Below are 18,583 nucleotides of genomic sequence, written 5' to 3' on the forward strand. Positions count from 1 at the left end.
CAAACACAGAATTAACTCACAATCTTTCATTTTTTGCTAAGATGGGATTAATTGGGCGATTTAGAGGACTTTGGCCAAGTTTGCAGCAATTATGCACCTGGATAGCTAACAACTAGGAGCCCATTCTCTCTAGTCGGGTTCAGATATACCTTGCAGCTAAGGGTTTCTTCACTATAATTTTTTTAAAAGATTCAGGATAGGAGCAAGATTCTATGTGATTTGGTTTGGTATTGGGAAGAGCGTTGAAGTTGAAACCTTGGAACCCAACTGCTGAAGTGTTTGACAAAATTCCAATCTGGGTAAGGCTCCCTAAAGTTCCCCTTCATTTATGGTTTGATACTTGTCTTGAGGCATTGGGGTCTTTCTAGGATGCTTTTTGAAGGTAGATGAGATTCCTCCAATCTATATCACTCTACTTTTGCACATATCTGGATATTGTTGAACGATTTCCTGTTAATATCAAGATTGATACCTCTAAATGATAGGAAGCTATATTATTTAGATGCAGAATCTATTTTCAAACTGGTCATATGACTGAAATGTTGCAAAGTGAGACCATTGAAGGATGTTTCGTGGTGGAAAGATGTGACTCTGCAACATTATACAGTAAAGAAGAAAGGGAAGAAACAAAAGAGCTTCTCCTGGATTGTTATGGGAGAGACGACACAAAATGATACACAGTCCACTTAGCAAGGGGTGCTTCCAAGAAAACCTAGCTCCATGTTGATAGGAGCAGGAAGGGAACTACAACATAATATTAGTGTGCGTACTCTTGAGGGCAGAGAGAAACGTAAGTTGTTGGGTTCCCAAGTGCATGACATAAATAGAGCTAAGAAAGAACTTGCCCAACAGGAAGTATCAAATGTAGAGAATCAAGAGTGGTTCACTTAGAATAGCTCTATTGGCTGGGAGACTGAAGTTGCTCGAGTAGAAGATGGATGACAAATTGTTAAAAGGAAAAAGGAGAGGTTGAAGGAACCATCCTTTGATATGACCCTTCATTCACATACCTAGGCTAGAGGCAAAATGTAGGACCTTTGGTTGCTCTCTTAATTTGATTGTTGTTTTAATGATCTATTTATGGATCTGTATCTGTCGTAGATGAATGCATGTGGATTATAGATGATATTGGGTTGTAGCCTATTTTGGGTTGTGTCTGCTAAGAAATGTGGCATCTTTTGTAAAACTTTTATTGATATTAATAAAAAGTCAATATTATTATTCAAAAAAAAACTATAATATAAAGATATTTTATATTTTAACATCATTATTATACAAATATTATATTATTACACATAAGATGTATGGTATATATATAATGAGAGCATAAATCTTAAACATGTTATAATAATAGAATATATTTATAATAAATATAAATACCCTGTATTTACCTAAGTACAATTATTACAAACTAAGAATATAAATGATAACATAACAGCAACAAATTCATACTCGTGCCTATTGGAGGAATATATAATAGCCTTCATTGTAGACTAAAAAGGAAGGGAAGATTCTATATTACAATCAGCAAGCTAATGGAATCAGCAAGGAAGGAGAATTGGAAAGTGTCGCCACAGTACATTTCCATATAGCATAATAAATATAGGCTTTTAGGGCTACCCATTCTCTTCTTCAGTTAGTTGTCCATCATGTCCATATTTACAATGTCCAAACCACAATATTAGTAATTACAATTAATTTTATACAATAGAAATATTGCATTTCTAAGTGCACTTTATTAATCTAATTGGGGATTTGAGGGCAAAGTATGTAAGGTCCCAACTGGGGACATTATAGAACCAGCACCAGATGCACCTCAAGAATTTTTGGGTCATCACTGCAAATGAAAATGAGATCAGAAAGAGGGTGTGTTCCAAGTTGTCATTCACTATGATCAAAGCATGCAAGATCCTATAGATGCCTAATCAAATGGAAGTGGATATGAATATGATCCAAATGCGATACAACCCAAAAAAGGAAAGGACCATCAATCCATATGATTGGTTACGGCAGGAGATATCAGATATTAATTCATTATCTGCATCAGTTCTAGAATTCACAAAAAATGGTGGTTTGATTGATAGATCAACGCACTGAAGGTTCTGAAGGATAGCTTTGACATATAAATTAAAGGGTCATCGAGAGAAGAAAAGTAAAGGGTGTTGCTCAGGAAGAGCAAGTGATAAGTAGGCCTAACCTTCATATTGAAGAACCCAGAAAAACAGGCAAACGTCGGGGACTACTTTGTCTTCACCCATTCGTACTCTGTGTTTACAAGAGATAGGTCTTTTCACCAAGGAAGTAGAAACAAGCAAAAATAAGGGATAGAACAAGAAGATCACACGACCAAGCTAGTGCAAGACAGAAAGTTTTAATGTCTATCAAGAAACTACCCAAGGAAGAAGTAGAGAGAAATATGTTGCCACTAAGGAAAGTCTCAGTGCTTTCTTAAAATGAGAAATGATGAAAATAGAGGTTCCTAATGGAAGAAGCAAAAATTCCTACTATAGAGATGACCATTCCTATTACAAAGGAGGTGGCCCACGAGATGACTATAGAACTTCTTATAGTCGAGGAAGAGATTGATGTGAGAGCAGTACAAAAGCAAGAGCAGTTGTCATCCTGGAATTATCGGGATGTTACCATTCTATATTGGTTAAGGAAAAGGTTGCAAAGGAGTCAACAGAAAGAGGTTGACACAAAGTTCAAGTTGCATGAAAAACTGAACTAAGTCAACAAACAAAAGGAGAAAGGGAAGGCCAAGAAGTTTACAAAGGGAATTAGAGGAAAGCCCACATCTAGAACTCTAGTGTTTGCAGTGTCTACAGTCGATAAGACAAAGGATCAGATTAGTACTAATGATTACAATGTGACAAAGTTTGATCTAGGCCATGCCTCCTGAGAAGAAGTTAAAGAGTTCAAGGATTCTGCATAGGTGATCAAAGATAACATGAGAAAACTAGAAGTGAAATATCAAAAAATGGAAGGCGAGAACAAAGCCTTGTACAAATATCTAAATAGTCTATCTCATCCGATGAGAGGTCAAGCTTGTGTTCCTTCTATGGCTTTTCCAACTAAGCCAGTGGAGGATATCGAAAGAATCAAACAAATTTCTCATAATGCAGAACCTTGGGTAAAGGGAATCTAGAATAAGGCATACAGATTTGACAAAGATCTGGTGCAAATTTATGAAAGGACATCGGTCGTCCTTTCTAGGATACATTGCATGGATGAGTCGTGGGAAGATGAATGTATATATTGAGATGAGGTGATCTCACACTTGCAGAATTTAATGTAGACTCCCAAATAGATGTTGACTGATGATGGAGTGGTCAAAAAAGAAGCATATCACTTTGCCTAGTAGGATAGTGCAGTAATCATGGAAAAGGAAATGTTTTAGCATTTCAGCAAGGAATCTACTCGATTAAAGAAGGTAGTTGAGAATATTCAGCAAGGGATATCCAATACAGTTGCATCACTATTATCACTGAGGTTGGATGAGAATGAAATAATGGCAAACAATCTAAAAAGTATACTAGAAAAGTTTTTTCAGTTGAACTACTTCATAAAGGATGACTTTGAGAACTTCTCCATTTTCTCAAATGTTATGCACAAAACCCAATATATTCTGCCAGATTCGGAAATTTGTTTCAACAAGTTTGAGCCAAAGATGACACCCATGAATTCAAATAGGAATCAAAGCCAAGTATTAGTGTGGACGAGTTGGAGAATGTATTGAGCAAATTCCAGGCATTCAAATGACAAGGTCAAACATAGGCTATTATGGGCATAGGTGTATTTATTGCATAGTGGGTATTTATTACTCCACTAAGGAAGTGGCTATCTCCTTATTAGTCCATGTGGACCCCTTATTAAATGTAGATTCTTTCTTCTTGCCCTAGCCTTAATAAGGACTAAGGTGGCAAAATCTGGGCCATTAATTTCATTTCGATCTAGGCCACTCATCGTAATCGAGAAACTATATAAAGGCCTCATTTCTCATTTGTAAAGGACAGAATCTTGAGATTGTTGCAATAAGCTATTGAGTCAATGAAGTTATCATTGAAGTTTGGTGATCACTTGATGTGTCTTAGTGCTTGCTTGTTCTCTTATTCCCTCATTTAGATTAGACTAGTTAGATAAAGTATTTTGATTTCAATGAAGAGTACAACATAGTTGCATCACTATTATCACTAAGGTTGGATGAGAATGAACTAATGGCAAACAACCTAAAAAGTATGCTAGAAAGGTTTTTTCAGTTGAACTATTTCACAAAGGATGACTTTGAGAACTCCATTTTCTCAAATATTATGCACATAACCCAAGACATTCTGCGTAGATTTAGCTTTATCCCAACTTTTATGGATGTTTAACTTCTATCATTTATTGTTGCCACTACCCTTAGGATTAGAATAGAATTCCTAAACTCTTTCCCCTTTGCTTCCCGTGTATTTGTGAAAATAAAAAATAGTACCATATTGCAATATATTTTTATAGCTATCACATCCAGTTTTATGTGAAATCAACTTAAGAAATGCAAAAGTAAGGCTCCTCATGATAAGAAGAAAAACACATTTAACATTGAGCTTATCCACGGTCACAAACTGACACAAAAGGAACCTTTGAATCCATTGTATGATCTTTCGCAATCTTAGCATACATACGATTTTGATCAAGAGATTATAAGACATTTCGATATTTTGTTCTGGTGTTGGTGGGTCATGAAACACACGTCAACAACACCCAAACAATGTCATGAACTAAGTCATCCTAACAATCATGTGGTAGGTGGTATTTTTACACTACTCACCCAAATGCAACCATTTGATCAAAGCTTTTGTTATACTGACACATAATTCTGCATATAACCCTCAACCCACTTGCCTATTGTCTCTACTTCGCCGTTAGTTTGCGACTAACAGCTATTGCTAGGAGTGAGCTCAATACAACTCAGCCTAATGAGTTCCTGTGAAAATCTTAGGAACTTACTATCCACGTCACTAACAATGTAATAACACCCCAAAGAAGGTAATATCAAGATTGTAGATTGTACATTCAATACACTAGGTGGTTCAACTAATTGGTATCAGCAATAGAAGTCATTCAAGTTGAAGTTACAGACCCTATATACCCTCACACGCCAAGCCCACCAGTACCATGCTAAGCATTAATGTAAATGCAGCAATAAGAAACATGGCCAAGGATGAACGTGTTCAACTAGTACAACTATGCAGCTACAGCAATATGACTGCGGTATAGCCAGGCATTAGTATACAACATAGATATCTTCTCAACTCCAACAAACACCAATGCATAGATGTGATAAAGGAGTCGAACTCTATATTTGATAAATAAATCGAAGATGTATTCAATGCACATTTGGTAGCTGCACCAAGCAGCCTTCTATGTTGAATTACTAAGGTAAAAGTGTGGTTCAATATGAAAATAATCTTGTGCATGATGCCAAAGCCAAGTCTATTTTGGTCCATTAGCATTTGTTTCAACAATTAATGTAGGCTTTTGTGGATAAAAATAAGTAATGTTCAAGAAGTTGCAGACATCTCTACTAAAGCCTTTTCACAAGCCAAGTTCATTGAATTCAAAGATATTCTATGTTTGAGAGAAGTTATGAGGAAGGGAGTGTCAGAGTCAAAACACCTTTATTTGTTAGTGATGAAGGCTAGTCCCCTTAATACCATAAACTCATAACAGAAACAACAAAAGAACAGCAAATGCAAGAACAAATTATCGACTTCTTATTTGCGTCACAAATGCGGAATTACAGAATTCACAAGTACAATATGCTAACCCACATGGGCACCTTCATTACAATAATTTGCAAGACAAGCTACGAACTATCACCCCAGAGCTATTCTAGACAAGGTTCGGGCCTTTCTTAAATAGGCAATTTTATGCTACCCGAGGAGGTTCTAGACATTGAAACTTAATAGTTAGGGCCAAAAGACCCTAACAATACATATAAAGTCGGCCAAATACATCTTGGACAATTATTTTAGATATTTAGGGTAGCCCAATTTTGAAAGGCCATAACTCACGAACCGTTGCTCCGATTGGCTATTATAACCACTTTTCGAAAATGCCAGCTCCTAATCTACATTCTCGAAACCGCGCTAGCGCCCTTTCGTCAAGTTTTCGGACCTCATCTCGGCACTCTAAGGCCTCCAACGGTGAGCACAAAGATTTTTCTGCAAATATTTTTACCGAAAATCCACAATAACTTCTTTGATACTTATGCTTGAGCAATGAGATTTTTATGGTAGGCTTACAACTCTAAAATGGACCTTCCTGTAGAAAATGAGAACATTCTGAGCTCATATGACAAACTTACTAAAAATAGCAAGTTCCCATAAATAGCAACCACCCTATATACTAGTCCTTATTAAAATAGAAAAGACTGAAATAAAAAATATTTTTGGGTGATGCAAGATTGCTCTTACATCTAAGATGCTCCTACATGTCCACAATTCAACACTGAGGAGAAATGTTTGTGCTTAGATATTGAGATCACCACCACTAATGGCCAACATGTTCCATCGAAGAACCTTGTTATTATAATTATCATTTGATATTTTCCCTAATTCAGTATCTTTATCCAATTTGTGATGAGAACACTCTCTCTACATATATGGTATGCCTCCATCTGTATCATCAGCTTTTGTTCTTGGGCTTAGTTGAATATCAGGATACCTAGCCCCAGAAATTCTGACTTTATTATTTGTTCTTATTGTTGTTTGCAGCAATTTCCATTGATCCAAAATCAAAAAGTCATTCTTTCTGAAATACACGAGTGTTGAGTGAATGCACTCCAAATTCACATCTTATCTTAGAAGGTTACCTATTGACTTGGTTGCTTGTAGTCATTAGGATTAATAAATTCAGTAATGCCAAATGCCTTTCCTGCACAAAGGAAATGATGCCCAGCGCAGACTCACAATCTATATTTTTTCTGAATTCCGAACTAACAATAATATTAAAACAAGACAGAAAACGGGACATTAATATAATGTATGACAGAAGACCTTATCCCTTTCACACTTCTCAGAATTTATATCAACACCAATAATTTGAGATGCCCCTCTTAATTTTGCACCTTGAGCCACCTGTTTTTTCAAACAAGAATACAGCATCCAAGTATTTAATGGCCAAAAAAAGAATGTACTAAGAAAGCCTTACAATTTTAGAATGTTTTTATTTGGAGTCAAATAAATTTCACAGCCTTTATATCTGGGTTCTTTGTAGTTTGCACTTACAGATAAGCCTACTGTTCCAAGGCCAAAAATTACAATAGTTGATCCTGCCTCAATATTAGCTACTTTCCATGCTGCTCCAAATCCTATAGAAAACATGAACTCACTTACAAAATATGATAATATGCAGTGCAATAATTCAGAAGTGGATGTTTCCAATTTACAGAGACATGGTTACATTGTAAAGCCATAGATAATGAACGATTTAATTCCAAAGTTTTTTAAATTTCTTTTGACAAGCTCCATCCAAGTATTGCCTTCTTAGTTCTTATTTTCATCTGAATTGTGCCTTCTTAGTTCTTATTTTCATCTGAATTGTGCTTTAAACTTTTTTAATCTACTATAGCGATGCATTTCCCGAAAGACATTTTATAGTTTTCTGCAAGCAAACCATTTCAAAATAAATTAATCTTCAGTATCTTACTGTGAATGATAGTAAAATTCAGAGCGAAATTAGAAAATAAAAATCATAACTAAGCCTAAGTGATTAGACATTCTTAGACCCTCATAGTAAAAAACAAAGAAATGAGTAGGCTTTCCGATGATCTATATGTGATATGCTAGATCATATCCAAGGTTGCAACCTGAGCTGCCCTGAGCAGAGTTTAAAAGACAAAATTTAAAATGCACATTACAAAGAGACTAGAAAAACAAGAAAATAAGAGTATAAGACACTATAGATTGACAAAGGTCATTGTCATAGATGAACAATAAAATTCGTTTAGTAGTGATACAAACTGCTGCATGCAATCGAAGCCAAATAAAAGTAAATAGTTCTGCCATAACATAACCTGATAGAGTTATTAATTTATATATTCCTACTTTCGCATAGGGGCACATAAGTTGTTAAAATATGGATTACTTATTTCAATGATGTAATGTCCCCTTTTTGGGACATTAGAAATATTAAATGACACATTTATATGATATTAAAATTGACTATGAAAGCATGGACCCTTAGTATAAAAGGTCAAATTAATATTCAAAGTGGGCTAAAGATGACAAGGAGAGATAAGATGAAAAGTCAAGAGGGAAGTCAAAGAGTCACAGCTGTTAGAATAAAAGGAGAAGAGACTCTTTCATTTGGCATGCTTGGATTTATTATTCAAATTTCAGTTTTCTCTTGGCAGAGTAATCAGAAAGCTTCAGCTTTCAGCTAGTATGAGGACGTAGCCCCTCGTGCCAGCAAACAGTGGACGCAAACCCATTGTCCTCGGAGACGTCACATCAGGTGTCTCGCATGTGCTTACAGGTTATTTTCTTAAGTTTTCAAATCTGACTATGAAGCTGTACTTAGGATTGGATCTTTTAAGCCAGTTACTGTATTGCTGTTGTATAATGCAATAACGTTGTTTGAATGAGTTTTATGATAGTCTACTAGTTCTATGCTATTGGTTTGTAATGCATTTTATATGCTTGAATTCCTGAATATTATTTTGAAAAGAACGTATTTTTATCTTGTGCAAATTCTTCTGGTTTTATTGTTGTATCATATTACATCTGCCTATATTTGAGTTTTGAATACTATATTCAAGAAGAAGCTACATAAATATATGTTGGAGTTTCTACTGGTTTCAATTAATACATCTACATATGTTTAGTTCTGAATAAATTTTGGGTAAGAACGAGTAAATATCTGGTTTGGGATATGTTAGTGGTATCAGAGCTAAAAATCTTGCCATCCTATGAGGTCTATTCAAAAAATAATTACTAGAGCTGATTTTCCTAGCCACCCATGAGATTACTTGAAGAAATTATCAAAATTGGGAAAAGCCAGAAATATTTGTGCTGAAAACAACAAGGTTATGAAGTTCCTTGAGACAGAAGGTTGTTAAAAAGAGTTCTATCTTTGTGGGCAGATTGATCGTCCCAATGATATTTTGTTCCTCGAAATTTAATAAACAGTCTCATGGTGGATGGAAATATTATGACCACAGGCAAAATAAGGATATAGTTGAAACTCTAATATTGCATCATCAGGCCTAGTGCTTTCAAATTTTCATCTGGTATTGCCACTCTTGGTGTGTGTGTAGGCGTCTCTTAATATTCCTTTCAGCAATGGTGGAATAAATTTATACAGGTGTTTTGGCTTACATAAGATTCTTGGCTCCTATTGTTGTTTCATCAACTCCTACTAAATGCATGAAGAGGTGATGGGATCAAACACTATGATATGAAAGAATAGGGGGTCAACTATGTTGGTGCACTTTGATAGTGTATATCAAGGTCTCACTATCCTTTCTAGTCATGAATCCAAACTTTTGGCTGGAAATAGAGCAATTGTTCAGCCATATGAATTTACAGTTGGAGCACCTTCCTGTAAAGAATGAAAACGTGACTTCCAGATTCAGAAGTCGCATCAATATTCGTGGAGTCAGTATTATCCACAAACGGCACTAAGGAGGTGAGAACTATACAGGAACAACACCAAATGGCAAAGTGTCCTAACTAGAACGTAACAGACAATGGAGAGAAACAATTAACAGCAAAATTGGTAGCGGGATATGCAGGAGTCTGAGTTCAAACTGGTGAATGGTCACATCACCTACACCAACATTCCAGTGCCAAGCACGCAGCGGGAGCAGTAACAACTAACAGTATAATCTCTCATGTTGCGGGTGGATTACAATCAAGCATCCACAATTAAGGCAAATATATTTGGTTGCAGGAGACACTCAACGACAGTGGACAATCTGTTTATCCTTTTACAATCTCGGTGATCCGCAATCAACGGCAGAATATTGTAGTTTATCCTTTTACAATCTCGGCAATCGACAAATGGTGAATGGAAATTAGTATCACTAACGTTTTGTGAAATGTAACGACAGTTGTGAGTACATGCGACAATCAAGTACATAACTGAAGGAGGAGCCCACACAAGTGTCTTGTTTGCATCTGGTAGTATCCTGTAATGATTCTAGATGCCTCCAAAAAAATGGAACAAGAAAAAAAGGGGAAACAAAACAACTGACAATGAGAAATTTTGGTAACGAGTGCTTTGTACCCATTATTGCTTGCGGAAGAAACGTCAACACACTTGTCGTTAAGTAATTGCGGAACGCAGTCTTTGTGTTGTATTTGTGGTTGGATTAAGTTGCTTACAAGGGAAGAACATCAGGTTGGAACTCCCGAAGGTGGCCAAAACACTCCCAACAACATTTGTTGAGATTGTGGAAATTCTATGTGGTGATAATATTAAGAAAGCATTAGAATACTATCATGCATTCATCAAACATGCACATATAGAAGGGAAAGTTTCCGACAATGTGCTTGCAAATCTAAGAGATATTCATGTTGGTCTTTCAGTTCTTGAAGTTTCTGTCAATCATGAGGCTTCAGCTTCCAAGGTTTTGTCATTGTACACAACATCTAAGAAAGAGATATCTTTGAATGAGACTGATTGGAATGTAAATACAACAGCGGAATATGATACAATTGAAGAAATTATAACATCTACGGATACCTAGTTATATGCAGCCACGGGAGATTGAAAAGAGTCAAGTAAATTGCTCACACAGCACTACAAGTGGTCTCGAAGGGGAATATCTGGAAGTTTCCTTTTAGTTTTGGGGATCCATCGCATGTTGGAACAGGCACTCTATATGTGTGACTCTGCAAGCACCAATTTAGAAGCAGGCCTATTTGACATTTTTCATTCAGAAGTTTTACACCTCACCTATAGCAGAAAGTTTTTCGATTCTTGTCAATGCTTAGTTTTGTAGGGGTTTGCCAAAGCCATCATTACAGCTAGGTGATAGTCAATTTGGAAGGATTGATGAATTTTGTAAGATTGCTAAAGACATGTTCCTGGAGATTTATTAAAGCTGACCACAGTCCTCTTCTGGCTAAGATGTTTAAAAAGAAGTGTTATTCTGTGTAATCTGGATTAGATAACCACCCCAACTTTGGATATATTCAGTATTCAAAATCCATGAAGTCATTTTGGGTGGTCAGTGTTAGGATTTCATAAAGGTCAATGTTTTATTCTAAGTTGTAGAATTCATATTACGAAGAATAGAACCGATTACACTATCGAATTGAGTCTATGGGCAAATATTTGCTTATTAACAAGTTCCTAATTATTCAAAATTGTTGCAAAAACAAATGACCTAATGCCAATATACAAAAGTTAGAGGTTTAAGAAACATCAAGGCAATTCTGGGGCAGAATATAGTTGTTTGTTAGACTAACAGTAATAGGATAACAACATTCAGCAATGGGGAAGATTTGGATAAAATCAGGAAGGGTAATATGAAGCCACAAGAGCAATTAACCTAGAATTTTGAATCCGATGTAAGAGCAGAAATACTCGACATTTATAGGGAGTATAGAGAACTTCTTACCCAAATCCAAAATGATTTACCGTTCAGCGATTACTTGGAGCCTCATCTAGAACAGCAAGATAAGACGGATATGGCAAAAAGAAGGTACTTTGAATTGGTTCAGGATCGCCTTGAAAAAGACTAGTGCAAAAATTTGTATGAAGAACTTCTAGCAAGCCAAAATCATTTAATGAAGGATCTTGAAAAAGAAGAACAGTCAACCACCATTGATTTGTAGCCATTTCGTGATCACACAAAAGTTGTTACACAGGGTGTAAGTTTCTTCATTGGTGAATTGGAGGTTAGCTTTGATAGGCAGATTGATGAGATAGGTTTCACTCGAGGTAATAGCAGGTCGAGGTCCTTGTATGATGAGCCCTTATATGTAAATGATAACATGGCAAAACTTGGGCCTTTGCATATAAATCAAGAGAACAAAGGGAAGAATACCTATGATTTTGAGAGAGGTGATGAACCATATATTTCCGATGTCCATGACACGAATTTGGAGGAACAAGCTGAGACGATACTGCAAGACGATGAACCGTTCCAACATGATGATAATAAAGTGCATACATTAAAGAACCAATTGAAAGTTAGTGAAGACATGGTTGTGGTGTCTTTGGTACATTATGACAGCACTCACAAGATAGTTGAGGATCTCTACAAGAAGGTTCAAAAGGGAGTGGAAGAAGAATGGCTTGTTTCTAATTTGCAAATGATCAAAACAACTCTTGAAACTATGAAATCAGATTATTTGTATTTGCTTTCTGATAGGGATAACATTGTTAAGGTTGCTGAAATATATGTTGATCAGCTGAATAAAGAAAGGAATGAGATTATAGAGCTCAATAGAGAGCTTAAGGATACTCGTGAGGCACTAGATGATGCTCAAGTTTCCCTTCAGGAAGCAGAAAATCAGATTCGGAGTACAAATCACTTAAGAGAACATGAGGATAAAGAGAGGCCGGAATTTTTCCTAGAGGTGATTAATGAACTTGATAGCATTTAGCAAACATATGATTTGGATAGTTGCCCCAAACGACCAAGTTCCAAAACTTCAGATCACATTCAACTTATAGACAACCCTTTATTTGAGGTAGATGTTGTTTGGATTTCTAATAACCCACTTTTTGAGGTAGAGAAGAGAGTTCCTCTTGATTTCCAAGAAGAGAATGACCTTGACTTCAAAGATTTGGATCAAGCTACAGTTTTTAGCAACGAACCTTGGCCACAGTATTGGTGTGGTGAAGTGACTACGGCTGCCCCTCTTTCATGCAACCTTTACATGGTTCCAAATTCTAACTTATATATAGGATGGGTGGATTTCTTATTTCAGCAGTTAAACAGGTCCTGGTGGAAGATTGAGGAGAGTTATGTGTTGATCATAGGGAATGTTTTTTCAGCTTCATTCTTTTTCATCACCCCTATGTATTTACGGATTCTTTTGAGCAATGATGGTAGTATTATCTTTGCATCCTTAGTGTTGATTTCAGCTTTTGGGCAACTCGTTCCCTACATCATCGATTTAGGATGGGTTGTTACAACCTACTGAGGTACACTTAGCTTCTGGACACATTTATATCTTATCATATCAGGGGGTTATGACAACAAGGTTTGGGATCCAAGTGTTGATCGTATGTACCTATGGCTTGTTGAGGACTTGGTTGTAATCCTATTCAGTTTGAGGCTAGATGCAGTGATGATCAAAATTGTACAACTTAGAGGTGCAGCGTTTTTCCATGGAGTTATATGGGATCCAAGGATCTAGTTGACAAATGGTTTGGAGTGTGGCATCTTACTTCGCATTATAGACGGATTTGTTTTCAATTTGGGCTACAAAGCTACTTGCAGATTTGTATGGGATTGTGGTACTGATTGCTTGAGGACAAGCAATTTTAAGGAGGGGAGATTTGTAATGTCCCCTTTTTGGGACATTAGAAATATTAAAGGACACATTTATATGATATTAAAATTGACTATGAAAGCGTGGACTCTTATTATAAAAGGTCATTTTTTATTTTCAAAGTGGGCTAAAGATGACAAGGAGAGATAAGACAAAAAGCCAGAAGGGAAGTTGAAGAGTCACAGCTGTGAGAATTAGAGGAGAAGAGACTCTTTTATTTGGCATGCTTGGATTTATTATTCAAATTTCAGTTCTCTTGGGAGAGTAATAGGAAAGCTTCAGCTTTCAGCTAGCATGAGGATGTAGCCCCTCTTGCCGGCAGACAATGGACACAAACCCATTGTCCTCGAAGGCATCACATCAAGTGTCTCGCATGTGCTTACAGGTTCTTTTCTTAAGTTTTCCAATCTGACTATGAAGCTGTATTTAGGATTGGATTTTGGAAGTCATTTATTGTATTGTTGTTGTCTAATGCAATAACGTTGGTTTAAGAAGTTTTATGAAAGTTTACTGGTTCTATGCTATTGATTTGTAATGCATTTTATATGTTTGAATTACTGAATATTATTTTGACAAGAATGTATTGTTATCTTGTGGAGAATCTTTTGGTTTTATTGTTGTATCATATTACATCTGCCTATGTTTGAGTTTTGAATACTATATTCAAAAAGAAGCTGGATAAATATCAGTTGGAGTTTCTACTGGTGTTGATTAATACATCTGCATATGTTTAGTTCTGAACAGATTTTGGGTAAGAACGAGTAAATATCCGGTTTGGGATATTTCAAATGACAAGATTTTACTGGTCCAGAGCTTATGATATCATAAGTATTTAACACAATCTAGAAAAATTTGTAGAGCAATATCTTTAAAGGAAAACTAACCTGTCTCCAAGAGAGAATTTAGTCTGTTTGTTCGAGGACTGCATCTAAGCAGCCCTCCTATTTACAACATGCTTTGCAATTGCTTTGATATCATATTCAGAGTACCATCATCCTTAATTCGAGATACATATTTTTTGTCAGCTTATCAGTAAAGGATTAATCAGTTCGTACCTGTTGCAACACTACAGCCAAGCATGCATATTTTTCCTAAGGCAACATCTAAGCTCAATTTAACAATGAACCCAGAGTGCACAACGGTGTACTCACTAAAGCTCGAAACTGCACAAAAGTGATAAATAGGCTTGCCATTTATAGAAAATCGGGTTTTCTGATCACTGTGCATGACACCTTTTCTTTCCATTCTTAAAGTTTCACACATGTTGCTTTTATCAGATTTACAATGAGTACACTCCTTGCATTTCCCGGTAGAAACAGTAAGCACATGATCACCCTCATGTAGATCAATTACATCTTCTCCAACACTTTCAATGATCCTGCATTCTCATTCATTGTTAGAATTGAAAAACAGATATATTGGAATATTTGAATTACTAAACAGTGTCAATAAGAAGAAAACAAGCCCATGATCAATAAAAATATGAGTAGGGTCTAATTAGTTAACCCTGTTGCCTCATGGCCAAAGATGCGTGGGAAGATTGGAATGTGCCCCTAAAAAAATAAATGAGGAAAATTAGCCCTCAGAACAGCATGCAGGGAGAGTATCAGAAATATAAAACACCTTTCCTGCTTGGACCTTCATGAATATGGTAAATAGTATGAACAATGTCTAATTTGACAACTGACTTTAGGAATAAGTCCAATGGATTATAATGCCAACTTTATATTCAGACTCAGAGCATTAATTATACAGCATGGCACATCAGAATAGAAAAGTGTGCTCATACACCAACCCATAGACTTCAAGGTACAATTCTTCTGGCCAGATTTATCATTCATATTGACCTTTGTATTTTTATGAGATGATTCAAATATTTATTGGGGAATGCGGAGGAGTTGAGTTCAGGTCAGATGATAGACATGATCAAAGATCATGGGGATTAGAAGTCCAGTATTGCAATTATACTTTGTTTTCAATGTTCGAAGAAATCCTTCTGTTGACAAATGTAGTTTGCAGATAATCTTTATTTCTGCACTCATTGTGTGATTTCTATACGCTGACATTGATTTAAGAACATATTAAATATTTATCCTGTGGTTCTTGATTGTTTTACTTGTGCTTAAAATTTAAATATACAGAATTATAAAATGTAGAACCTTTCTGATCGAAAACAAGAAAAGATAAAATCGAAATCAAATACAACAAGAACAAAAAAGAAATCCTGAATTTAAATCTAAGAATCTTGAAATGTTTTTTATTTTCTCAATTGATATTGACACATGAAACTTCTATTACAACTAAAATCCTATAATTCAAAGAGAACTATATTGTACATCAAGAAGCATTTTCAGACAACATGCAAAATCTTCCAAATATTCTTGAACTCAAAACCAATCTGTTAAATCCTTATAACTTTATAATATCAATGTTCTGATATTCTCGATCAGACAGACCCGATATGCATCTAAGTTTCCTTGTATTTGCCTCATGATAAATACATCTCCAAGCAACATGATCGGCGTCTTATGAGATATACTAATATGTCTCTTAAAGATAACTATTGTAGTTGATTCTAATTAACTAGTAGTTAACTAGTAAAGGCCGCCGATTTGTTATGGAAGGGGATTAATTCATGGAGGGCCGACCTAGAAGGGATGTGTCTTATGAATAGACGACCCTTGGTCTATGTATAAATAGGAACATGTTTGTGGATAGAAGACACAATTACCAATGTCTAGTCTTCTAGCAATCTGCTCCAAAGGATTTAAATCAGAGATAAAATTATAATTTCAGAATTCATTTCAGATTTCCTAAACAATAACATTTAGCCCAGTATAGAAGGAGATCAATTAGCAGCAAGACCTAAATCATTATTTCAGTATTGGTTGATCAGAATTTGCAGAAACTTTACATGGTATCAGAGCTATGGTAGTCGAACCTAGGCTCTGCAAATTGACAATCAAACTTAGAATATCTAGCAACATCCTTCTATCTTCAATGGCAAGCACAATCAAACACAGGAACAGGTTTGATGGGAAAGAACACTCTCTTGCTCGAAAATTCAAAATTATGATGATTCTTGAAAACAATGATGTGAAATAGTTTGTTGATAAAGCACCCAAGCAACCTGATGTTGAACCTAATAAAACTATATGGAGTAAAGGAAATAGGAAAGCCATGCAAATCATATTAGATGGAGTGAAAAATGAAATAGTACCTATGCTAATGAAACATCAAACAACATTTAATACAATGAATGCATTATTAAATGCATTAGGTTAATAATGCAACTAGAACTCTTGCATTAAAAAGGCAACTAAATCATATACAGATAAAGAAGGAAGAATCTATGAATTCTTGCTTCTTAAGGGTTGTTAGTCTAAGAGATGAACTTGCACTTATGGCTATAGATGGGTTACAAGATTCATGGGAAACATTCGCACAGGGAGTAAGTGCTAGAGACAATCTTCCTGACTTCAATAGACTTAAGGGAGATTGTCTTCAAGAAGAATCTAGAAAACTTAAGAAAGGGGGAAAGTTGAAAACTAAATGTGAAGAACTTCATGTTCTCAACACAAATTCCTATAAAAGTAAGAAGAAGCACTTCAAGAAGAAGAAAAGTAATCAAAAGAATGACAAACCTAAGAAGATCTATCCAAAATAAAATGCTTCAAATGTGAAAAATTTGGACACTACAAATCTAATTGCCTTGAGAATACAAAGCAGCAAGTAAATTGTACAAACATTACTAGGAAAGAAGATAACTACGATCCTGAGAATCGTGTATTGTATTCTGCACTATCAAATGAAGTATCAAACAAAGCATAGGTGATTGATAGTAGATCATCTCGACATATTACAGGATGCAAAGAAGCAATAGACTCTATATCAGAAGAAGTTGATGGCGAAGTTACCATCGGTGATGATTCAACTCATTCAATCAAAGGAACTGGGAATTGCACCTTGAAACTGAAATCAAGTAGTCCTCTACATCTCAAAAGAGTACTCTATGTACCAAGAATAAAAAGGAATCTAATCTCTGTTACAGCACATGAAGATCATGGACATAATGTTGCATTCATGGGCAGTAAAGTATTGACCTGGTCTAAGAACTCATCATTTAAGAAATCAAAAATGATTGGTCAAAGAAAGAGATACTTGTATGAATTAAATACAGAACCTAGTCAACTTATTAAAGCCTTAATTCATGAAGCTACTAATATATAAAAAATATGGCAAGGACATCTAAATTTCAAAACCTTATCGACTATGGAGTAGATGGTTACTAGTTTACCTAAGTTGAATAAAGATCATTCAAGCATATGCAAAGGATGCGCTTTGGGTAAGAACACCAAAAGTGCATTTTATGATAGCACTAGGAAAACTAACAATGTTTTGAAATTAGTCCACTCACATTTATGTGGACCTATGTTTGTTCCTTCTCTTGGAGGATTTTGGTACTATATACTTTTTATAGATGACTTCTCCAGGAAAACTTGGATTTACTTCTTAAAATGTAAAGAATGAAAAGAAATCTTTAAGAGATTTAAAGAATTCAAAACCTTAACTGAAAACATATCAGGACACAAAATTAAAACTCTTAGGACTAGTAAGGGAAAGGAAGATACTTCATATGTGTTTAAAGAGTTTTGTAAAGAAGTAAGAATTAAGAGAGAGTATATTGTTCCTTATAACCCACAACAAAACAGGGTAGCAGAAACGAAGAATAGAACAATTATAGAAGCAACAAGAGCTATGATATTTGATCAAAATTTAGAATATTATATTTGGGCAAAAGCCTCTTGTACTGTTGTATATATTCAAAACAGAAGTCCTCACTCCCACCTTAGAGAGAAAACTCCTAAAAAAGTCTTTACTAGGGTTAAACCTAATATAAGCCATCTTAGGATATTTGGGTGCCCAGTATATATACATGTTCCAAAAGAAAAGCGAACTAAGTTAGAACACTCCAGGAGGAAAGGTATTTTTGTCAGGTATACTGAAACATCTAAAGCATATAGGATTTTCATACCTGGTCAGAAAAATATTGAACTTAATAAGGATGTAATATTTGAAGAAGATTT

The 18,583-nt window shown here is 35.4% G+C and overlaps 1 protein-coding gene across 4 annotated transcripts in view; it reads right to left on the minus strand.

The window, feature by feature from the left end:
- The window catches only part of LOC149547525 (alcohol dehydrogenase-like 6), a 155,255-nt gene that overhangs the window by 51,291 nt on the left and 85,381 nt on the right, over window positions 1-18,583 (minus strand). The window contains exons 3-4 of one of the 4 annotated variants that reach the window (XM_089791684.1): window positions 15,003-15,049; window positions 14,340-14,874 (exon numbers count right to left, since the gene is read on the minus strand). The exons of 2 other annotated variants lie outside the window; for them this stretch is intronic. In XM_089791684.1, the coding sequence (XP_089647810.1) occupies window positions 14,541-14,874; window positions 15,003-15,049 (381 nt within the window). In that variant the 3' untranslated portion in view covers window positions 14,340-14,540. Of the gene's footprint in view, window positions 1-14,339; window positions 14,875-15,002; window positions 15,050-18,583 lie in introns of those variants that run through there. One more of the 4 variants, XM_089791687.1, reaches the window with a different exon arrangement.

This window comes from Cupressus sempervirens, chromosome 7 (genome assembly GCF_028749045.1).
Source record: "Cupressus sempervirens isolate cs-2001-9-10 chromosome 7, ASM2874904v1, whole genome shotgun sequence".
Classification (NCBI taxonomy): domain Eukaryota; kingdom Viridiplantae; phylum Streptophyta; class Pinopsida; order Cupressales; family Cupressaceae; genus Cupressus; species Cupressus sempervirens.